Raw genomic sequence first — 24,068 nt, 5'->3', positions numbered from 1 at the left:
CCGTTAGAGAGCATAAAGAGAGCTTTGAGCTTAAAAAAGAGAGGAGAGAAGTGACCGCGCAGCGTGTTTTTCTCAAACAACCAACAATCTGTCCTAAAAAGAAAAAAGAAAAAAAGAAAAAGTAATTTTATTAAACTAATGATCTGATAAATCGAATAACAGCTAATCTATTTAGTGACTGCATTCCGCACCGTTTACTGTAAACTTTATTCTGAACTAACTCAATCATCCTGAACTAATTAAAGTTAATAAAAATAGCTGTTCCCACGATTGTTTGGACACTGAATTGTCTTACTTTTACTGTACCATTGTCATCCACATCTGCAGTGCCATCAAACAATTGTGAGAGGCAAATCTAGGGCACTGTGGCAGCCTAATTATCATTAGCCATTCATCCTATTCATCCTGTCGCATCCCACACACATTCTCACAGCACATACCCAGGCATTCAGCACCCCGTGACTGTCCCCAGGCTATCTACACCTGCAGAGTCCCCAAGCCATGGACAGCTGGATTCCCACATATTACCCATAAAAGACACACATTTGTTTCCATTTGTAACGCCATCCCTCAAACAGATTGTAAATCCCGATAACCAGCCGAGCGCGCTCATTGGCTGCGAGCGCTGTCGTGGACCGACCCCTCAATACGAACTCGGCCTCCTCATTGGCTCACCGCCTTCAAACAGGACGACTCTGGCACGCCCCCGGCTCCTGCTCCGCTATAAATCCGAAGAGGTTTGCCCATGTGGATGTTGCGAACTGTCAACATTACATTGCCAACATCTCTAAGAGGAGGAAAAGCCTCTTTGCTCGACTAATCTTTTTTGGAAACTACACCTCCTACACTAATCAACATGAAGGTTGTCGGATCTACCTGCGCCCTGAAGAGCAAGGTCGGCGGCGAGGACATGGTGCGCTGCCTGTCCGAACAGAGCCTCACCATCTCCAAGTGCAAGATCCCGCTCCTGGACGAGCAGATGAGCGTATTCCTCCAGGACATGAACAACTGCTACAGCAAGCTGAAGGAGCTCGTGCCCACCCTGCCCACCAACAAGAAGGCAAGCAAGGTGGAGATCCTGCAGCACGTCATCGACTACATCTGGGACCTGCAGGTCGAGCTCGACGAGCCGGAGAAGAGCCGCCAGCTGTCCGTCAGCAATGTGCCCCGCACACCGCTCACCACCCTGAACGCAGAGCTCGCCAGCATCGCAGTCGAGGTAAATATCTCTTCACATATACTGCACGATAAATCCGAGAATAGCTCCGAGATGAATGCACCGCTGTAAGCATATGTTTTTGAACGCAAATACGCGTGCGTAAAGGTGCCAACCCTGTGCGTAAAAGTCAGCTTTGCGCTCCAGTTTGCTTGCCACTGCCTCGTGTGTAAAACAGATGTACTAATCAACCTTCTCTTCATTCTCTCCCCCCGCAGAATGGATGCTCAGACGACAGGATTATGTGCCGCTAAGAGCTTGCACCATCATCACCCCACAGCGAGCACCGCAAAGAACGAACAAGGCTACCTGATGTGACGATCACATCGATTAAAAAAAACCTTGAACTGTGTAGGGACGTTTCAAACTCCCAATGCTAGAAAACGAAACGACGTTGTGTGGACATCCTCCGCCGGAGAGGATCTGTGTCACTCAGGGCTCTCGATTGATCAGAGGGCCCTGAGAGAAGAAGACCGGCGGTGTCCAGATATAGACTGGGTTAGCCGGGGGACCAAGACGAGTTCAGTGCAACTGGCGTCGCCTGTTGCTTGTAGAGTTTCTAAAGAAAGCTAATGTTTCTGTCACGCTCTTTGTATCTTGTGTAAACCATATAAAGAATTCAACATTTTGTAAAAGAAGAAAAAATAACATTTTCTCAGATTCCTGAGCGACAAACTGTATTGTATATTACAATGCCACATTATGTGAAGATATTGTTTTCTTACAATGTACCTTATTGGTGTTTTTATTAAAACAAGACAATTATTTTTGAACAAGAACCCTTCTGTGTCATTGTGTGTGTGTGTGTGAGTGTGTGTGTGTGCTGAATCACGAGTTTCAGTCCTGATTCCTTAAAAAACCCAGAGCCACAGCTGTGAAACATGACACATGTGGTTATTATGGGCTGTTACAGCCTTATTATCATTGTGATTAACAACACATTCATCTGAACAGCTTATCTCTCCTTGCTGACTTAAGTGTAGTGGGAGTGTAAAGTGGATCTTACTAAGAAAAAAAAGTGCTACACCGAGGAGAAGCTGTTAAGTCGTTCAGGTAACATAAAACCAAAGCTGGTGGTCAACATAATGGCTCGTAGCCAGTTAAATTGGTAATTTGCCTCTCTATGGGTCATTAGCGTATCACGTTACAAGAGGAAGTCTCCCTTTAAATCGTCAAGTCTTAAAGATTTTGACAACTGGTGGTAAGAGTTTGAAATAAAGTTTAAAAAAAACAACTAAAAAAAACAACTGGATAAAATCATCAGAATCAAGATTAATTAGTTTTTTAAAAAGAGGATTTAAGCCTCTATGAGTTTTTAACATATGACTGACAAACATGAAGTCAGGTGAGATGATATAAGAATTAAATAAGTAAGAAAACAAGTTTCACTCCATGACAGAATTGTGCTGTTTCAATATGTTATCGTGTAAATCTGCTGTGTTGTTCGTCTCTCCCCGGCACCGCGGGGGTTAAACTGGCTTTGGCGAGCCGATTCGTTATAAGATTTATTCTGTCTCCCTGGTGCAATGTTTTTCCCATTTCCCTGCGGTGCGATGCGCACAGCTGCAGCCCCGGCGTGGCCAGTGTGTGATTGTGTTTGTGTGATAGCTTTGTGCCAAGGGCAGGGGAGGGCGGCGGGGCCCAGACTGAGCGGCGCCTCGGCACACCTGGGGAAGTTCAGGTTAAATAGCTCCACATTCCTCAACACACAGCTGATTGAAACATTAACAAACAGTAATCCACGGGCCAGGCCGCAGATGGGCCGGGAACCACGCCAACACTCCGAGAGAGAGGGAGAGGGAGGGAGGGAGGGAGTAGAGATTCCCACAGTACAGTCGTATGTTATACATTTACTATTAATATATACGCTTCTTTTTTCTTTTTTTTCTTTCAGAAACCGACAATGCCTGAGCTGTTAGAGTGTGTCAACAAGTACTTGAACAGACGTATTTAACATATACAACTGCTCAGTGTTTCCCTTTATCCTGAAAATCATTTACAGCGTTTTCCTCTTTAGATTCCTAATAATTATCTATATGTCAGATACAAATCCCTCTTACGTAATGTGGCTGAGCTGTGGAGAGAATGAGGACCAGGCTATTGTGGCCTCCATAATCAGTCTGTACCCGATGTTTTATTACCATTAAATCCAATTAGGCTTGTGTCTCGGATTAGTTTTTTTTTTTTTTTTTTTTATATTTCCTTCATTCTTAATTATTATTTTTTTTATCCCTCAGTCTATAAACAGGAGTCAAACCTTCCTCCAGCTCTCTAGCGCCCCCACCCCCTGGAGCATGAGATGAACTGCAGGGTAGAGCGCCTGCGTTGGCTCCTGTGTGAGGCAGTGTGAGGGTTAGAGAAGATGTTAACGGGCAACAGCGCCCCCTGCTGGCGAAAGAGCCAAGAAAACCGTCCGTAAATATGATGCTGCTGCTGACAGAAAATGTTTGTTGATTAATTTCAAACTCAAAATTCAATTCAAGGACAGTTTTGGGATTCTCGTGCTTTACTTGAGTATTTCAGGTGGAAGTGTGGTAACAGTACTCCAGTACAGTACATGGACTAGTTTAAAGGGGCACTAGTAGTCGTTTGGGGGGAGGAAATCCAAACTCAGAATTTTGATATTAACAATATTAATGAGGTAATAATATCATATTTTGTTCCCCAGAACACTGTTTGAGGCTGGAAAGGTGGCAGGGTCCGCCATAAACAAAGTAAAACAGTATAAAAGTGTGTTGTCCTTTAAGGTCAGTTTGTTTATTCAGTCATGAAAACAAAGACAGTTTGTTTATTTAGTTTGTTTAGGCATAAATAAAAAAAATCAGTCATTGAAGATTTTTCTCCTCTAATTAAAATTTCTCCCCCAAAACTACATAGTGGACCTTTAAATGAGTCCTCACTCTAAATATGATGATCAGTATCGATAAAGTAATAAGATATCCATGAATCAATAACAATAATCTGATAATACAAAGGAGAACTGCGCTCTATCCATCCTACTGAATCTGCTTCGCCAGTGGTGGAAAGTAACATGCAATCAAGTACTGTAGCCTACTTAAGTACAGTTACAGTACATGTTACTTTACTGCATTATCTGACAGCAACTGGTTTAATATACATATCAGACAAAAAGTGTATGTATGCAAGTATTCATTTAAATATTAGAGAAAAGTTACTGATTACAAATTTGAGCAGCAGAACTTCTTCTTTCCAACTCCATTAAAGGGTAACTCCACCATTTTTACACATTAAAGTATGTTTACACGTATTGGGTAGTACTACTGCATATGTGAAAAAAAATGTATAAAACCTCATGTGGACCCGGAGGAAGCTGCATGTAATCTTGTCTAAGTTGCAACGTGGGTAATGTAGGGGCCAGGTTTTCGCAAAGCAGTCCACTGGTTTAGTATTACATTCTTATGACAGTATTGGACTCATTATGAACACTATAAAAACAAATGAAACAGAGCTATAAGCGCTTTCACTCCACACATTCATTTTCCTTTTTAGAGAAGTGGTTTGGGGTGAAGGGAAGAAGAACTGGGTGAAAAATGTTTGCTGTGTTTTATATGACCTCTTATTCACTGTACAATCTAAGAACATTTGCTGATTATGCTTATGTACTTTTACTTGGGTAGAATTTAAAATAAAAGACATTTACTTGCACTGGACTCCTTTTAATCTCCTTTTAATCAAGTCCAAATCCCAATACTTCATTTACAAATTTGCATTTGTTATCACATCTCTTCTCAAGTATTTATATACGGTTCTATCACTACTTTCACTTATTTTTTATTTTAAAAGGAAGTTAGTTCATCATACCGTATATGCTTTACGCCAGTTTTCTACATTACAGTACTAAGCAGGGTGTTTACTGAAAATCAAAGCAAAGCAGCTTTCCCTCTCACAGAAGAATACTTGATCTAAAGATGGGCATGGATTCATCCTTCATTAGTTTATTCCAATAACCCAAGAGCAGCAGCTCTCATCATTTCTGTTTGATCAGAGTGATGATGTTGATGCAATATACCAGCTGATATGTATGGTTACTAAAGTCAGACTGAGTAAAATACAGCACTGCTGCTCATAGTCAGAGTGAGGAAATAATGAGAACCAGAGTCAAGAGTGTTTAAATAGAAATTTGTATTTACATCAATATCAACATCAACAGAAAAATCTGTAATATACATCCTGTAAAATGACAGCTTATCTGACCTCCAAACAAAGAAAAACAAAAACAAACCAAATGATCTCTTGCCTCTTTTTGCACTTCATTCAGACTCTACAAAGTTCCCTTTTCCTGAAGTAACAAAATCTGGACATAAAATGAAGTTGTTTCCTGAAAAATAGAGGAGATATTGATATGTCTTAAAGTGGATTTCATTCCATTGGTATTTCTCTTTCACAGCAAAAACATGCTTTGTTTTTTTTTCTGGATTTAAAACTTCCTGCTGTGGAGTTTCCAGTCCTCTTTGCACGGCGGAACAACTGAGCCCCATGCCCTTTATGCTTACAGTACATAACCATCATATGCTATTACAGAATCCATGATATGTACCCATTTACCATCAGACTAATATAACATAATATATATCATAAAAAATGTACACCAGAAACCTCAGAAACTATACAGAGATGTGGAAAAATATCTTTGGATTGCTCATGTTGAAAAGGTATATTCAGCAAGTTGAGAATAACAGTCAAAAGAAGATGGTGTGAGGAAAAATACACTTAGACAGAGCTGGTGGGAGGGGAGAACACTGCAGGGACCAGGCCTGTTGGTAAACTGAGGAGTGTGTGTTCCCGTCTTCACTGTACTGCAGGCAGAACCCCAAACAGCTCACCTCAAACAAAGCCCAACAAAATCATTGCCTGTAATCGACTGTCCTGACAGAGTTCACTTCCACCACATTCCTATAAATCCTCTGACTGTGTGAAAGCTCAAACCTTCAACTCATCAGATACTCGTCACAAGTAAAAGTGCCTCGCTAAAACATGAAAAAGTTTTTGGAAAATTAAAAAAATACAGCATTCAGAAAATCACAAACGAGGGAAGGATAACCCAAACACGCCTGCAATATTTGCAAAGGCATAAAAAAAAAGAGAAAAGAAAAGCAAACCAACCAAGTCAGTATTGACCTATGGGACACAAAAATACAACCAGGTCTCATACTTTGTGCAATAATGGGCCTTTAAAAAGCATGTTTGATATATTTTGTAGAATATTTACAATTCATATTCACAGAGGACATCTAATACTGCAGTACCATTTGCTTGCTTATAACAGGGGTAATGATGCTCAGTTACAGTCTAAAGCATAGAGGCGAGAGTTATTGCTCCAATCTGCATAACATAGTAAACTGTGTGCTTATAGCTTCCAATGACTTCAAGAATGAGGCGCATCCAAAGGATAAGAAACAAAACAGAAACCCATGGTTGTGAAGGCATTGAATCTCTAGTAAGGCTGTAACGATGTAGAAATATTGCATCAATCTTTATTCCGCACAGAAGCCTCCAGGTAAAGTGCCGCCACAGCCAGTTGTACCGTAGTCCCGTTCTGCAGCCTGGCCGTGACACTGAATACTGCCCGACAGCTCCCGGTCGTTCACGTGAACACACACACACACACACAAGGATATCTTGTGTTTGTGCATAACTGTAGCAGAGTTACAGTATGTGTGTTTGTCCTTGTAGCCCACTTCCTGTCGGATAGGCAGTGTGTTGTGCCGAGTCTCCTGTGCCACGTTTTAGGCTGGAGAACTCCAACTGCGTGTGTGTGTTTTTGAGTGTGTAGGTCCAGCTCTTCTCAGGGCTCAGACCACTCTGCCACAAATGTCAAATGCTTCCAGTCGTCTTCAGCAGTACTTCTGCAAACACAGTTGAAAGATAACATAGACATGTAAAGGAATTGTTTTTCAACCTGTGTTTTAAAACATCTGTTGAGCCTCATGCAAGATTGCTTAACCTACCTGATCAGGTCCCATTGGCATTCTGCCCATACCCATGGGGTTCATGCCCATCTGGCCCTGCATCTGGCTCTGCATCTGGCCCTGCATCTGGCCCTGCATCTGGCCCTGCATCTGGCCCTGCATCTGGCTGTGCCTCTGTCCTGGCATTTGGCCCATCTGTCCCACACCGGCACCGCTGACTGGCCCCGGTCCCCCCATGGAGTTGTTCATCATCATGGGTCCAAACTGGCCCTGGTTGCCCTGCTGAGGAAATTGTTGCTGGGGGTACGAGCTGGAAAACCAGAAGAATAAAGGAAGTTTTGACATAAGTTATTTAGCTCTGCAAATTGAGTATGGTGCTAAAATGGTGATTTTTATTTCTACCGTTAATACTGTTAAGATCCCAGTATTTCATTTCACTGGTTTCCAGTCAAATTTCCATGGAATATCAGGTGCAATACATACATACATACATATTCATTTTACTTCTTGTTTTTCTCTATATTTTATTCAATCTCTTATATCTAATATCTCTCTCCCCAATGTGTGATATTTCTATTCTAGAAGGAGCAACTGTAACAATCCAAATTCCCTTTGGGAATCAATAAAGTATTTCTGATTCTGACAAACTAGACTTAATAAAATAATTGACTCTACATCATTTTGCTACATACTTGCTGCGTGGCATGCCGCCCTGTGGCCAGCCTTTCATGTCTCCAGATGGGTACAGAGGCCCGCCCTGTGGATTGCCCTGCATCCCTGGCATCATGGTGTTCTGAGGAGGACCTGCCATTCGTCCCTGCATCATGTTTCCTGGTGGGCTGCTGCCTGGAGCCATGAAGGATGGGTCCCCCTGCTGGTTCATCCCTGCAAGTACAAAAACAAGACAACAATCATGAGTGTGAAACTTAAAAGATCCAAGACAAAATGTAGCAGAGCTCCGTCTTATTTAACTCACCATAATTACCTCCATAGTTGAAGCTCTGCTGTCCAGCCTGGTTCATGTGGGGACCTCCCATGGGGCTGTCCATACCAGCTGGTGCGGTGACATTAGGTGGAGGACTGAAGCCTCCTGCTGCCCCCTGCTGCTGCTGCTGCTGCTGCTGCTGTTGCTGCTGCTGTTGCTGCATCAGCATCATCATCCGCTGCCTCCTCATCTGGGAGATGGTGATCATCTCCCTGCTGCGCTGAGCCATCATCTGGGCGTTCAGGAAACCAGGCTGCAGACAAACATCAATACTTTGACCTCAATTCTACAAATAGTGACTTCACAGATTGAAAGTGACTAATGAATGCACACTACATTAGATGTGAGGAGGTGGTGACTACATACCTGACCACCCATGCCTGTAGGCTGCATGCCAGCTTGCATGCCTGTAGGCTGCATGCCAGGTTGCATGCCTGGATGCATGGCGGGGTTTCCTGCTGGGGGATGTTCCATCTTCATGCCTTGTCGTGTCTGGTTCATAAACTGCCAGATCAAACAAGATAAGTCTGGTTCAATATGCCAGTTTTTATGTTCACTTTTACCATAGCATCATAAGACACAAGTTGCCTTGCTGTATTCTTATATGTTATATACACTGCCTGGCCAAAAAAAAAGTCCTGGACCTGGAACTGCAAATAGGTAAGAGCCTTCCATTGGATAATTACTGCAGTGATTAATGTGTTTCAGCTGGCAACAAGTTATTTAACCCTAACTGATGCAGTGAATAGCTTCTCATTTCTTTAACAACCTGTCAGAATACCCCGTGATCGTGGAAAAGATGATACTCTTTTTTTAGAAGGGTCAAATTATTGGCGTGCATCAAGCAAAGAAAGGACTAAGGAAACTGCCAAAACTACTAAAATTAGGTTAAGAACTGTCCAACACATCATTAAAACCTGGAAGGATAGTGGTGAACCATCAGGTTTTTCCATCAATGGATGTTTCTTTCCTGATGGCAGGGGCATATTCCCCAAGGTGGTCCAATGAAATATAAGAGTGTGTGACTTTTTTTTTGGCTGGGCAGTGTATAACAATACTAAAAGTCACTTCTAGGGTGGATATTATGTCTGTGTGGTCACCTGCTGTCCTTGCAGTCTCTGCTGCAGCTGCAGTCGGAGAGGCTTGGTGGCAGTCATCATGCGAGGCCGCATCATGTTTGCACGGGGGTTGCCCATGCCCGCCATGCCAGGGAAGCCTCCTGTCTGGCCCATTTGATTCATCACAGGGTTGAAGCCTCCAGGAGACTGGCCTTGCATCGCATTGCCACCATAGCCGGGCTGCATGCCCACCGAGGGGGGACCTGGGGGCCCGGGGTAGCCTTGGTTATACATGGGTTTTTGGTCCATGCCCAATGAGGAGTCAGGCCCTGGGAAAGGCTCTGATGGCCGGCACTGTCCCTGGCCTTGATCTGGGCCCTGCTGGCGGCCTTCAGGTCCCTGGTTCTGAGGTACAAAAAGGTTGCATGTCATGTTTGTCTCGATGAGGTAAACTTTACTGCAATATCAACACAACATTGGATATGGATATAAAAAATGCATAGCGTAGGATGTTCTGTACCTGGCCTACTATTTCAGGGATGCCTAGGGCTCGGTCTATCTCCTGCAGAGCGATGACATCAGCAGTATTGAGCAGAGAGTCCAGTTGGTCTAGAAGTGCCCGTTCATCACTTGGGCCCTCACTGTTGGCCAGAGGCCCCAGCAGCTCTTCCAGGGGGTTTCCAAACTGGTCCCTTCTACACATGGACACAGGAGATTTTGAGTCACTTCAAGAAAATCAGACTACTATCATAAGCTTAGTTTCTGAATTCAGCTTTAGGTGTACTAATTTGGAAAAAATTCCGAGGCACAGAGTTGGGAACAGCGTGGAGGATTCACCTGTTTGGATTCCTTCCTTGTGGTCTATCCATTCCCATAGCAGAGTCTGGCCAGGAGGGGGACTGAGGTGGGGGCCCAGGTCCACTAAACCGGCTCATACCCATATTAGCTTCATTGGTACCTGCAGAGGTGATAATAGATAGTGTATAATCAATATAGAGTGGAAACAATTAGTGAAATTATCCAGTCAATAAGTAGAAAATGATTCTTGTTCTTGGATACTTCATCATATTATGCACCAATTAAGTTCAAGCACCAAACATTCACTAGTTAGAGTTTCACACACTACAACAGAGACATGACATACCCATATCCATGAGTTGCTGCTGCAGCATAGACCTGGTGTTTGCGGGTACACTGTTGGAGCGGTTGATCATGGGTCCTGCCATTGGACCGGTGCGACCCATGCCAGGGTGTCCTGGTCCGGCCACAGGACTGCCGCTTGCCCTCGGCATCCCCCAGTCCCCTGGCGCTGACATGGGAGGCCGCTGGGGCATTCCCATTCCTCTGCCCATAGCTCCTGAACAACACAAAGACCACAAAAATGTGTTTCATCAGTGTGCTTGTTTAGCTAAATAAATATCTCCATCCCGTCTACTCTGTTGGACCCAGACCTTCATAGAAAGCTTTTATGAGAATGCAAAGAAAAGAGTGTTCAAGTTACTTGTTGGGTTGCCTCGTGGTGGACACACACCCATGCCTCCTGGAAAGCCATTCGGGACGGCCCCTCGGATCGGAGTGTCCATGTTTTCCTGTTTGACCAACGTTGGACAGGGGACATTCCTTCTCCCAGCCAGCCCGCCTCCTACTGCTCCCTCTCCACCCATGGGCTTGGCATCCATGGACAAGGCTCTTTGATAGGCAGCCCGCTGAGCAGGAGGCATGGGGCCTCTCTCCCCCTCTGAAAGACACACAATACCAAAGTGAAATTACAGCCCTCGACACATTTAGGTTCTAATATTAAGACTAACACAGGAGCATATACAGTGCATATTCTGTGTTTTGAGCCCTTTTGTTGTCAAGTGTTACATTTAGTTTCATTTCCACTGCATGGTAAGGCTCGGCTTGCTTACCATGTAAACCGTCAGGCATATTTCCTGGTTTGTTTCCCACTTCCTTCCCTGCTCTGGAGTCAGGTTCAGGGTAGAAGCTAGAGTTGTTCCTTGGGACACCCAGAATGGTCTCCAGGGTCTCCGTCTGAACCATCGGGACAAACGAATGATTAGAGACAATGTTCTACTGGGCATTTTAAACTACATTGAACAAATCGTTATTTTGGCTTTACCTCATCCGATGGCTCCAGCTTGACCTTCCCATCCATGCAGTGGGGGTCAGAGCTGGTGACCCCTGCACCCTGAGCTCCTCTCCCCTCCAGCTCCTCCAGCTTAGGCTTGATATCACCACTTTCTTTAGAGTCATCCTTATTAAGGAGGTAGTGTAGGAGGGCATGAGGCTTCTCCTTCTTAGGGCTGTGCTGCTCCTGCTTTGATTCTGATCCTCGAGCCCCTCCAGTGGCTGTAGGCCCAGGCTCCGGTGTCCCTGAATCCAGGCTGCTCTTCCCAGTGGCCTCGGCTGTGATGCGAGCCACCTCATCCGGTGTGTTTCCATTCTGCAGGAGCTTGTGGAGGATCTTGTGCTTCTCCTGCAGTGACTGACTTGTTAAATGTCCTGTGCCGCCAGAAGAAGACACAGCACCATGATTCCCACCTGTAGAAGAGGACACACCTGTCGAGGACGAGGGGCTTGTGACTCCCACTGTTCCGTCTTTAGCATCAGGCATCGAGCCTGGTGTGTGATTAGATGGCACCAGCTCGTCTGTAGGGGACGTGAGGAGCTGCAGCAGCTTCTTGTGGCACTTGTTGTCAGGGACCCTTCGGTTGGATTCTCCACCGGTCGGACCCACCTCTCTGCTGGCCTGGCTGTCTGGCTTGTCAGGAGGGCCCTCGCTGGTGGGGGTGTGTGGGTGCTGCTGCTCTCCTCCAGTCCCCAGTGAACTGCCTGGGCTCTTTGAGTCAGAGTAGGCTGGGAGTTTACAGGGTCCCCCTGTTCCCTGATTGGTGGAGTTGATGCTTGGGGAACTGTCAGGCTTGTGGGGGGGTGGAGAGGTGAGTGGGGATGGCATTGGATTGCCCACTCCCTCACTAATGGCTTGGAGGGCATTCAAGGAGCTGCTGGAGAAGGTGGTGCCTCCTCCACCACCTCCAGAATTACCAGGATGACTGGAGCTCATAGGGGAGTTCATACCTGCAATGGAATAACGAAAGTCATGTTATCAAGCCATGTAGTTATTAACACAAATGCCAATAGATTTGTGATTTAAGAAGTTGTAATTCCAAATTCTGCATACTAAAAATTGAGGATTCTTTTCCTGAATTCTAGATAAGTTTGGTTCATACCTCCAGGAGAGAAGGGACTGGCACCCATCTTGGGGCTTCCTCGGACTCTGGGTGAACCCATGACATTGTGTGGGGGGGCGTTAATCCCTGGACTAGCCTGTGGGGGACTGGTCATTCCCATTCCGTACCCTCCACTTCCAGGTCCGCCTCCACCTCCATGGAACTGACCCATCTGCTGATGCTGATGTTGGTGCTGCTGCTGATGCATGCCGTGGTGGCTCATCTGATTCATGGGCCCCATTTGGTTCATCGAGTTCATGGGGGAATTCATTGGATGCATGGAATTCATCTGATTCATTTGACCCATGTTGTTCATCTGATGCATCGAATTCATTTGATTCATCTGATGCATTGGATTCATCTGATTCATCTGGTTCATAGGACTCATGCGGTTGCCCCCAGTGTATGGAGGCACTCCTCTTTGTGGCACGTTGCCCTGTTCAGCCATGCTGTAGCCCCTGTTCATGCCCATGCCCCCTCCTGGACCCATGTTCATCTGTTGGTTGGGATTGTTCACACCCATATTTTGAGGCCTCATGCCTCCACCCTGGTTTCCACGATAACTGTTCTGCTCCCTACAAGAGAATACGATAAATAGCAAAAATTTAAAACAGAGCAGAGTTAAAGCACATACAACACAGTGCTCGTAGTAAGTGTTACAGCATCTGCACCTTTGTAGCAAGTGTGTAGAGAGGAAAGAGTGCGGCTCATTGCTGTTGGGATTCCTGCAGAGGTCACTTCTGGTCTGGGCTGTGACTGGGGTGCCATCAGAGAGCGAGAAGCGGTAGAGTGGGGTCTCCGCATGACCGTTATGGAAAGCTGGAGCATGAAAAAGATCAATGAAAGCCCACACTAACACAAGAAAGCAAACGCTTGTACAACAGCTGGTTCTGGCAGGGACTTAAGATGCCTCAACTTAAAAATATGTTGGAAGTTATACCTGAAATTAGCATGTCTCACACGCGGCTCTTTGTATACTTTTCATGAAAAACCTGAAACCTGACCTTCTGACATAAATGCAAGAGTTGACCATCAGTCACTACCGCAGGTAACAAATGAAACTTCCATGTAGCTGCTCCAGAATTAAAAGCCTTCGAGTGTTCAATTTTCTAAAAGATTTTACTGTGAAGCTGACTGGATTAACACAGCAATTATAGCTTTAATGTTTTGGCAAAGAAGGCCAGATGGGTAAGAACAAGACAAAACAAAACTCTAAATCACAGAGAGTCTTACAACAATTCTGAAAATTGAATATAGAGATTTTAAAACTTTCTTTCTAGTCACCTACATGACGATACAAAGCTTAGTTTAGGGGACTGTAATATTATTGGTGAGTGCAGTTCACTATTTAATGTGGAAGTGACAGGTACCCTGTATGTTTATCCTCTGTCACACCCCATAAAGTCAAGAGTGTTATTCAATGAGACTTACAAATCCGGTCATGTTTCCTTTTATACTGGAGATTGTTCATTAATGGTTTGAGTCTTATTTATCTTGCAGGGGCCGTGTCTCACATACCAAACGTTATCCTGAGGTGACTTGAGTTCTGGAACATTCCTTGTATGCTTAAACCTGCCCTGCACCCATAACAATAGATCATACCTTCCTGTGACTATGCTCTAACTCTAGGTCATACATTCACATGCAAAACAGGGTGTGGAAAGTTGACAAGGAAAGTTAGGGAGGCGCAGGACTACATACCATCTTGATAGTGGCGTTTGTAGGACCACGGTTGTCCCTCACTTCGATGGAGGAACATCTGCATGCAGCGCCTCACTAGGTCCTCCCAGCCTGGACGCATAGTGGTGTGAAGAGAGCTTTGCTGTTCAATTTCAATCAGTTTACCTGCAAGAGAAAATGCATCATTGGGATTACACAAACAGTAATGGCTAGTGGTGGTAAAAAGGAAATTACTTGAGAGCTAGTGTATATTCCTAATACAGTATGTATTGAGACTCTATGGTGTACAGCTTCAAATATCTAGAACGACATGGCTTGAAAAGTCACATTGTCATATCAGTATTTATAATGAAGGTATACGTGGGGTATTTTAATGTCTATGTATGTCTAAGTTGACATGGGCCTTAGCTAGTGTGCCTAAGTATACAAATTTACCACACTCTGGGAAAGTACTTGCATCTATATGTTTTAACACAGTGGCAACTTACCAGACAGTTCATGGCGAGTGCTAAACCTCTCTGTCCTCTCTACTGCAATGATGCGTCGTGCCACACAGATCATACATGACTGCAAATCTGACAAAGAAAGACAGCATAATGTTAATTCCTCATTTGACTGTACCAGAGGAGAAGCCAGGCATTCAAAAGCTTACTTGTGTGTTTTATTTGCAAATTTTGAGTACAAATTGACCAATAAATACAGCACAACCCACAGCAACACACTATGTGTAAGCCTACTGCTACTTCAAATCATATCCTCTGCATGAACAAGTGTACATGTTAAACATTGTAACATCTTTAAGTGTTTTAACAAACAAACACAAAAGAAGCAAACAACACATTCGAGGCTGTTAACAATCATTTTACCTTCTCCCTCCTCCATCATGGCCCGAGGCTGAGTGAGTGCAAAACACTGCATTGTCTCATAGCGTTGCCCCACAGGCCTCTCTTCTGTCATCCCATGACTTTGACCATGAACAAAGTTCACCAGCATACGACAGTTAAAGGTATGGCTCTTCTGCCGGGGTGCCTCTCCACCCCATGATGCCCCATTTGGTGCTGTGGAGAGACACAGGCAACAGATATTCATGTGTTAAATCATTTATGCGCATATGTGAGAGGGCCCACACTTGAGTGTACATTAAGGTACATATGATCTTGAATGTGTTTACACCCAGTCATGTATAAACCCATGTCTCACCATTGGACTTGGGCAGATTCTTGTGGAACTCCTCTCTGTCCTCATCATGGATGATGTTGTACACGCTGGTGTTGATAAGCTCCTCCTGCTTGTACTGTAGGTACTGCATCACGTTGTCTGACACAAATACAATGCTGCCCTCTCGGTTAACCACAAACAGAAAGCCATCCAATGCCTAAGAACAACAGGGCCACAAAAATGAGAGATGAATGGAGGAAGACTTATCGAAGCAAATAACAACATAAAGTACACCTTATTCGATTATGGTTTTGGGTCTTTTACAACCCAGCTGGGACTTTTCTATCAGCGAAAAGTGAGCAATGATAGTCAAGCATATGGAACAGCAGCTAATAGGAGTTGGACTTTTGCCCCCTGTTGATTGTCTGTAAGCTGACCTGTAGGAGCAGCGGCCCCAGATGGTCCTTGTCAATGACCCCTTGACCAGTGGAGGACACATCAGCCTTCTGGACATCGTCATCACTGCACGAGCTCTTTCCTGAGGACAGAGGAAGAACATCACACTACTGATCAAGAGATATTTACAACAGCTATCAATTCTCATTTGGCTTTTTATCAATTTGGTACTTTACAGCTTTGTTTTCAGCCACACTATAAAAGATGTTATTTCATAGTATTTTCCCTGATAATACTGTACATCATACTTTCATGGCAACCTTTCTATGATTTCCAGTTGGCTGTTTCCCTAGACATTAGGACATAAAGTAGTTTTTTTTTTAACTGACCAGCAGGTGGCAGCATGAGCCATGGATGCATGGTTAGCATGCCTTTCTATTTTTAAAATCAGCATGTGTCTGAGGCTTTGTTAGATACCACTCTATATAGGGGTCATCTGTGGCGTTGAGCAAGTCAACAAATAATATGACACTGGATTTAATTCCATTTCTACCACAAACTAGGCTGCACAAGCAAGCAGAACTGAGAAAGAAGTGACTGACACAGAAAAAGGAGACACCTGGGAATATGATGCAAAGATGTGTAAACAAGAGGAGTGAAAAGGTGTGCTAACTGGACAAGAGAAAGAAAAGAGAAGAAAAAAAAAAAGAACGGCCCTCCATCATTCCCATCCTGTAACTATAGCAACCTGGCTGCATAACACCGGGGCCAGCAGTAGCCAGCTGTGACCCTCTGGGTAGATTCTAGTGTGATTGCTCACTCTCTCTCTTCCTTACCCACTTAACCTCACATATCTAATCTCAACAGAGCTAAAACAGGTGGAAGAAAATATCCTCCTTTGTGTCAAATCTGCAAAACGACTGGAGAAAGACCCAGGGAGAGCGATTCTCTATAAGGTCTGATTTCTGAATCACCAGTGTCTCCCAACAGCCTCCCAGAGAGAGGCAGCATTTGGCACTAACAGATACACACTGTCACTGGCAGCCTTGAGCCATGACTACCAAGGATTGGTTTCAATTACTGGTGTTCGTTTACCCCCAGCAATACAAACAGCCAGGGTGGCTGTCACTCTGAAACAGCCTGGCCATGAACCAAACACACCACTTCATCAGTGGCATCATCTGTCCTGCAGCAGGGTACAAATTATATGTTTTGTATGTGGCTTTGTTTATGACCAGGAGTGTATGGGTGTAATTTGCACAGTGCTGGTACCTTGCTCTTTGATTTGTCTGATCTGTCTCACGGTCTCCTTGAGGATGGCACATTTGTCAGGCTTGACATTGAAGCTGTCGATGTTGGAGAGGTTGGCAGAGATGAGCTCAGCCAGCTCTTCAATGTACTTGCTCTCCTGTTCCCTCCGACGCTTGTCACACCTGCCGGGGCGCAAAAGGGATTAGACACGTTACCATGACAACCTCACCTCCCCATGCCCCCAAACGGATGTATGCAGGCCATACGGCTGGGGCTCAGATGCTTTAGATATTTTGCGAGCAGTAGACACACATTTGGACCAGGAGGGTAGGGATGTTTATGTGAGGCCAGGAGGAAGGAAGTGACCCAGTGCACTTGCTGACATTCACACCAGCAGTAGACAAAGTGGACTGGTATGTGATTGACACTTAGCAGAAATTTACAGCACTCACCCTAAGCCTGGTGTGTCACAGGTGGACAGTTTACGTTTGCGGTCGGAGCACAGCGGCTCCAACGAGTTGTCTCCTACGCCACTCATGTTCAGCGCATATCAGCACCTGAAAGCACACACATTATATATACATGTAAACACACACACGCAAACATATTGTGCAACATGATCACGAAGACTGAACTGGGAGTGGTTTTATACACTCTACACATATGTGTGTTGTACAACTAAACAAAGGTTTAGTATGGATTGGAAAGTTCCCTCAAAAGTCCACTCAGAGATTCTGCCAAATTCGGTCAAATCTTGAAAAATCCCAGAGCTACTGAGGAAGGTTATAAATGAAGTGACTTCTAAGGGGAGAGTAGATTGTAGATTCCTACAGATTTATGAGAATACACTATCCAGTTAGTAAAGCAGCCTTGGTTCCTGCTTAGTGCTTGATGGGAGTGAAATCTCATCTGTTCCACTGCGAGGAGCGACTGATGATGATGTAGTGATTTGGAGCCTCGGGGGAGATGGGTCATCCTGCGTTCAGCCAGCCTGCCCGCTAGAATGATACCACTCTGCTAGCAGCGGCAACACACGTACACACTGCATATACAAACCGTTTCTAGTATGCTTACATGTTCAGGCATGTCGCAGCGCAGTCTGGTAGGAAGATGAGTGCTAGGAGCTACTGTCCCAGCAAGGCACATATTCACCAGCAGCCTGTCTTTTTGTCTAAATGCCTGGGTCTGCACAGGGAAAAACTGCACACTGCTGAAGCTTGTGAAGCCTAGAAACAATCCAGGCGAGGCTCCACAGCGCATTTCAGGGACTAGTGAGAATTATCCCTCTTCCGCATTCTCTTTACTCTCCATACTAGGCTACATCCGTTCTTTCTTCCAATAGGTTTTTACTGCCGTTTCCCCCCCATACCATCCGAAGACAGCCCCTCCCTTCTCTCCCTCCCTCCCTGGGTGTAGCAGTACTGGGCTGGGGACCCTGCCCTTGTTTTCTTGCTCTGGCATTGCCCTGTGTCTGACCCCCTCAGAGTTCATGTTAGAGGAAACCTCTGTACCCAGCTTCTAAGGTCACTGCTCTTTCCTATTCCCACCCAGAGACACACACAAAGCTCTCGCGTGTGACTCTGCAACCAGATTGTTCAACTACAAGCCTATCCTGGACTTTGTGTCTGCACACACACAAGCACTCTTGAACACAGAGTGAGCTTATTCCAGAGTGGAAAAGAACGGATGGGAGCCATTATGCAACCCCTGCTCTGCAACGGCAGGCCAGGACATGCAGCCCAGTCACCCACCACCACCACTACTACCACTACTACCACTACTACTACTACTACTACTACCACCACTACTACTACTACTACTACTACTACTACTACTACTACAAGAAGAGCACCAAGTCTCAGACACGCACTCTGCGCCATAAATCTGCACCGCATGCTTCTTGTCTGTCTACCTTTCACCACCCCTCTCTAAATCTGCCCATCCTGCTCCGGCTGTGACTCTCACTTCCCTCCCTTCTCTCGTTCTTCCTTCCCTCCTGGTTTCTGTCCTAAGGCTCACCTCTGCAGCAGTGGAGAGAGATGACATCAGCCCTCAGTCAGCCTCACATCCTGAAACGGACAAACAGCAGAGCTGGGGGCTGCTGGGGGTCTTAATGAAAACAGGGAATGCATATTGGTGAAGCACAGTTTCTACTTTGGTCATGGGGAAGCCATGCAGAAAACCTGAATAAACTAAATTTCCTTATAAAAAGTCTTTTTGGTACCTGAAACTTTACCAAAACAACTATTTTTTTCATGGGACTCACAACTTACTGTTCTTTTCTTTTACAATAGCATATTTCATTAGTTCACTCACACTGACATTTTGGACTTTCTAAAAGTTTGACATGACTGAAATCTAAAAACTGACAACCCAAGTAGACAACAACTCTCTAGCAGAGTGAGACACTGAGCAGCAGCAGCCCACCACAACCACAAATCAGTCTCAGCAGGCCTGTCAGTATGCCACCAACCTGAATCAGCTTCATTTGACAACGTGACACTTGCTCAGGGACAATATGAGGTGTGTTGCACAAACCATCAGGTACACAAATTGCAGCTGCCAATGTGAGAAATACTACATCTCATAGTTAAAACTGAACTGGTCTGAATCTTTAATGGATTTTCCACCTGGGGTGTGTGTATAAGTGTGTGTTTCTCTACATATAACACATGCTCACCTTGACCAGTACAAGCCCCAGTCAAGCTCCATCCAGGGTCTAGTGCCGCTTCAGTGTCTCAACATCTCCTGAAAACAGAAAAAGATCAAAAAAAGGTCATGAACTGTGGATGTCTCAACATGACTTGATATTAACGAGCCTGCTCTACTTCCTAAGAAAATAGCACGAGCTGTTTACATGTTTGCTTTCACAGAAATTCATGGGAAAATCTGATTTCTAAAATTGCACAGGAAGTCACAGCAGATAGCATCCTGTTTGCGTCCTCCCCTCAGCCCGTTCCACTGCGTCATCACTTCCCTTTCCTGGAAATGTGGCCACTCATCCACCCTATTTACATATTCTGTTTATCAGGCTGGTTCCCTGTCGCCCTTGTTGCTACTCACACCTTGTACAATGGCTGCTGGCCATCAGAGCTCAGCTAACTCAGCAATAAGACAACAAGACAGTGTGCCAATGACCACAATCAGACACAGGTCAGACAATTCAAAAAAACAATTATAAAACATTTTCTAACACTAAATTATGACCTTTCTTCACTGTGTTCATAACTAAGCAAGTAGTGTCTTAAAAAGTAGACCATGCCACCTTTCTCTTCCTTTATAAAAATCAGTGCTGTACTACTAAACATTTGACAGACACTATGTGACATGTGCTCCTAACCTTTCTGTCAAAGCTCTTATAACCTTCAGTACTTTGCAATGCTATACATAATCACAGTAAAGAAGGCCCTCTGGGGTTTAATGTTTTCTCATCAGAGCAATTGGATAAGCTTTCAGCAAAGCAACACAAATGAGTCTCTCTTGAGCTGGTCTCTGACATCTGTGTACAGTTTTTCATTTCAAAACCTTTGCAATGTCACACTCGGATACAATCACTTACTGTTTTTGTTTCTAGTCACATTTTCATATCTAGTTACATTTTCATATCAATGGGACCTGTCATTGGCTCCTGACAAAAAAAACAAAAAACTGAGAGCCTGATCTTCAGTATTTGGGTACAAACTGCTCCTAAAACTTCCCACCTTGCCCACTGTCATCCTGCCATCGATAATTCTGTCAGTTGTTCTTGCCTTCATGAAATCTATTAATAATCTCACTGCTCTAAATACACATTTTTCATAATATAACTACAATAATGTGACTTTAAGATTCATTGAAAAATGTACGTTGTATTCCAAGGACATGCATGCTAGAATGACAGGCAGTGGAGCGCATACCTCCGCCAAGGCTTAACTGTCCCCTTTAATTCAATCAAGCCTAATCCAACAAAAAACTCTGCTAGATCCGGATTCACATCAAATTGTACTAACTCATAGATACCAGCCATCTAAATACACCAGATGTTTTTCATCAAGATCCATGCAATATTCCCAGAGAAGTTATCGAACATGTCGAAAAACGCCTTTTCACGCAATGTTAGACAGTGAGAAAAAAATTCCTGGATCTGTCCTTTCATCTGGTTCCACATGGGCCGAGACCCATCCATTATCCAAGTTTAGTGGAAATATGTTCAGTAGTTTTTGTGTAGTCCTGCTGACAAACCAACCAACGAACGGACACAGGTGAAAACATAACATGCTTGGGGGAGGTAATTAAAATAACAGATACATTTTTTTCCCCAAAAGCAGCAAAACTTGGATTTGCTAAATGTTTCAACTCCTGAAGAGAAAAAAATTCTTTCATGATGTCTCCATCAAGGTTTATTCTTATTAGTCATAAGTCTAACTCACAAGGCAGTAGTTACGAGCATGCAACATACTGAGCCCACAGCGTGTGTGTGTGTGTGTGTGTGTGTGTGTGTGTGCGTGTGTGTGTGATCCTCCACCACAGACCACTGATCACATCAGTACTAAACGCCGGGCTGCTACTGAGCTAATGCTGCAGTTGAATAATTTAACACAGAGAAAGAGAGAAAAGTGTTCCCTTTCTGTCAACTGTCCAAGCACGCTTTAATAATTCTGAGTCGGCTCTTGCTAACATCAAAACAACGAATCAACGATTCACAAAAAAATGCTCAAAAAAGTGAAATAAAAATAAAAGTACTTAAGCATGAACTTTCGTTCATGTAAATGATTATTTTTAGCCTTGTTTCACCTCTGCGTTTTCTATCCTTATTTACTGACACACCACACAGGCACAAGTCACTTCTGGAAGTTAAACTTATTCAAACCAGGAGATATAAGATCTTGTATATGAATATGGACCTCAGGAGGAGGAGGAGTCAAGGCAGATTGAGTAGAAATAGGGAGGGAGGAGGAGGGGGAACAAGGAGGGGGAGGGGAGAAGAGAGGAGACACAGTGTATGAATTGTGATGGCTACCATACTGGTAGCGTTTTCAATTTGAATTAGCTCCTAAAGTAAATTTGTTGGCTACTTGTTTTGAAACAGAATGTCTGTCATATACTGCCTTAAAATTAAATATCTGCTTTTGAATACTTTTAAAACCAAAATGCAAAGTTCTCAATGCAGCCCCAATAAAAACACACAAGTTAGACCGCAATGTAAGGTTGTCACGAAACCAGAATACAATACTAGTGTAAAAAAAAGATTACTCAATACATCTTTTCATACCAGGGCTAAAAGGCAAAAGTCCATGGCACATGAAATAAAATATATTTTTTCTTTTCTGCACACTGTGCTAAGACAGAAAAAAACACTTAACACATACCAACACACATGTAATAATATTGATATCTATGTATGAGATTGAAAAAGTATCAACGTATGAATGCTTTTCACAACCTTACAGATGTACTGTAAGGTTACTACAAAGCAACAAAAAATTGAAGCTAAAGTGAAACAGGGAGTGAAACAGAAAGTTGCGTGTGTCTAATGCTGTCTGTTGTTGAGTAGAGTAACTGTCAGGGTGAGAACTAAAGTTATGGGTTTTGTTGCTTTCAGGTCTGTTTTGAGAGAGCACTCAGAGTAATACCTACAAAGATCGCAGGCATCTTCTAGGCTGTGTTCGCACCATGTTTTCTATATACTACAATATATTTACTGTCTGCCACTGTGTTTGAATGTATAAATTCAGAGATTGTTAAATATAGTAATGCAGCTCTTCACCTGTCAGTATGAATAAAAGTAGTCTTTATATCTATATCTATAGATATATATATATCTATAGATATATATATATCTATAGATATATATATATATATCTATAGATATATATATATATACAGTATATATATATATATATCTATAGATATATATATATATACAGTATATATATAGATAGATATAGATATATCTATATATATATATATATATATATCTATATAGATATATATATATCTATAGATATATATATATATCTATAGATATATATATATATCTATAGATATATATATATATCTATAGCCATAAAATACCTAACCAACAGTTAAATGTAAAAGTAGGCAGGAACAATATCTATAAGTTTGAAATGATTAAATGGTGACAGTGCTTCTTCATAATGGGCAGTGATTGAGCTTTGACAGTGAATTTGCTTGTTGAGCTGGTCAGATGTGACAGTAAGCAGTGACTTTGCAGTGTGCTACAAACCCCATTGACCTCGTGGACTTTTGGCTCCTCAAATCTTCATCAAAATTACCACCACAGTTCCAAAAAAAGAGTTGGGATCTGAACGTGCGGCTGTGCAAATAAAACAAACAGTTTTACAAAGCATTCCTGAGTCCATGTAGTATTAACCTTCATACAATCATGTGTTTCACAAAGTGGTGAAGCTCGCCCCCTTCCTTGCTTGTGAGCGCCTGAGCCTTTTCGAGGATGCCCCTTTTATACCCAATCATGATACTATCACCTGTTACCAATGAACCCGTTTACCTGTGGAATGTTCCAAACAGGTGTTTTTGGAGTATTCCACAGCTTTCCCAGACCGTTGTTGCCCCTTTCCCTTTTCATTTGTTGACACACATTATTGGAATCGAGGGTTTTCCCAGGCATCATAGCAACCACTCCTGTACCAATCATGTGTTACAGAACAAGTTTTTAAATGTCACTGGAGATATAATCATCAAACAAAGTATTGCATGCCTAAAGTTCTAGTATCCAATATGACTTCACTGAGTAAATGAAGGGAGAGAATCTGTCCCCTGATTCTTGTTTCTTTCACAGGGTAATCTTACGCACAGATCTCATTTGAAAAATGTCAGTGATTCTGTAGCCTCAATGAGCAGGGTTTCCACCAGCGTATTGTTCACCAGGCCCAAGTTGACTCCCTGCAGTGCCTTAACATTGTGGAAACGTTCTAAAATGTATTTTAAAGATGTTTTTAAACTAAAATATGTTATAGAAGTAGCGAACACCTTTCAAGATTTGAAAGAGGTTGAAGAGGTTGTGTGTGTAACTTCAGCAAGTTAGGGGTCGAGAGAGAGTAAAAGAGGGTGTGTGTGTGTGTGTGTGTGTGTGTGTGTGTGTGTGTGTGTCAGTGAGTATGAGGTGTGAAGTACAGCTGTGAATGCAGCAGTGTGGACAGT

At 43.5% G+C, this 24,068-nt stretch overlaps 2 protein-coding genes across 3 annotated transcripts in view; one reads left to right on the top strand and one right to left on the bottom strand.

Moving 5' to 3' along the window:
* Window positions 1-762: 762 nt before the first annotated feature.
* Window positions 763-1,995, top strand: id1 (inhibitor of DNA binding 1, HLH protein). Its single transcript, XM_073467815.1, has 2 exons — window positions 763-1,219; window positions 1,435-1,995. Exons 1-2 carry the CDS (start codon window positions 857-859, stop codon window positions 1,468-1,470), a joined length of 399 nt encoding a protein of 132 aa, XP_073323916.1. The 5' UTR covers window positions 763-856; the 3' UTR covers window positions 1,471-1,995.
* A 3,342-nt stretch (window positions 1,996-5,337) lies between these two features.
* The window catches only part of LOC140997785 (nuclear receptor coactivator 3-like), a 32,400-nt gene continuing 13,669 nt past the window's right edge, over window positions 5,338-24,068 (bottom strand). The window contains exons 2-23 of one of the 2 annotated variants that reach the window (XM_073467813.1): window positions 19,588-19,655; window positions 17,360-17,464; window positions 16,929-17,089; window positions 15,698-15,798; window positions 15,303-15,477; window positions 14,969-15,160; window positions 14,591-14,677; window positions 14,124-14,267; window positions 13,094-13,241; window positions 12,423-12,997; window positions 11,312-12,270; window positions 11,100-11,223; window positions 10,691-10,927; window positions 10,334-10,546; window positions 10,027-10,147; window positions 9,710-9,884; window positions 9,232-9,594; window positions 8,498-8,635; window positions 8,123-8,384; window positions 7,839-8,031; window positions 7,186-7,456; window positions 5,338-7,083 (exon numbers count right to left, since the gene is read on the bottom strand). In XM_073467813.1, coding sequence (XP_073323914.1) covers window positions 7,072-7,083; window positions 7,186-7,456; window positions 7,839-8,031; window positions 8,123-8,384; window positions 8,498-8,635; window positions 9,232-9,594; window positions 9,710-9,884; window positions 10,027-10,147; window positions 10,334-10,546; window positions 10,691-10,927; window positions 11,100-11,223; window positions 11,312-12,270; window positions 12,423-12,997; window positions 13,094-13,241; window positions 14,124-14,267; window positions 14,591-14,677; window positions 14,969-15,160; window positions 15,303-15,477; window positions 15,698-15,798; window positions 16,929-17,089; window positions 17,360-17,445 — 4,737 coding nt within the window. In that variant the 5' untranslated portion in view covers window positions 17,446-17,464; window positions 19,588-19,655 and the 3' untranslated portion in view covers window positions 5,338-7,071. The remainder of the gene's footprint in view (window positions 7,084-7,185; window positions 7,457-7,838; window positions 8,032-8,122; window positions 8,385-8,497; window positions 8,636-9,231; window positions 9,595-9,709; window positions 9,885-10,026; window positions 10,148-10,333; window positions 10,547-10,690; window positions 10,928-11,099; window positions 11,224-11,311; window positions 12,271-12,422; window positions 12,998-13,093; window positions 13,242-14,123; window positions 14,268-14,590; window positions 14,678-14,968; window positions 15,161-15,302; window positions 15,478-15,697; window positions 15,799-16,928; window positions 17,090-17,359; window positions 17,465-19,587; window positions 19,656-24,068) is intronic. The other variant, XM_073467814.1, reaches the window with a different exon arrangement.

This window comes from Pagrus major, chromosome 6, assembly GCF_040436345.1.
Source record: "Pagrus major chromosome 6, Pma_NU_1.0".
NCBI classification, from domain to species: domain Eukaryota; kingdom Metazoa; phylum Chordata; class Actinopteri; order Spariformes; family Sparidae; genus Pagrus; species Pagrus major.
This window is presented reverse-complemented; position numbering and strand designations above follow the sequence as displayed.

Coding starts and splice junctions, on each gene's coding strand:
- id1 (XM_073467815.1), top strand. CDS start 857: ATGAAGGTTGTCGGATCTACCTGCGCCCTGAAGAGCAAGGTCGGCGGC. Junction 1,220..1,434: donor TCGCCAGCATCGCAGTCGAG/GTAAATATCTCT, acceptor CTCCCCCCGCAG/AATGGATGCTCAGACGACAG.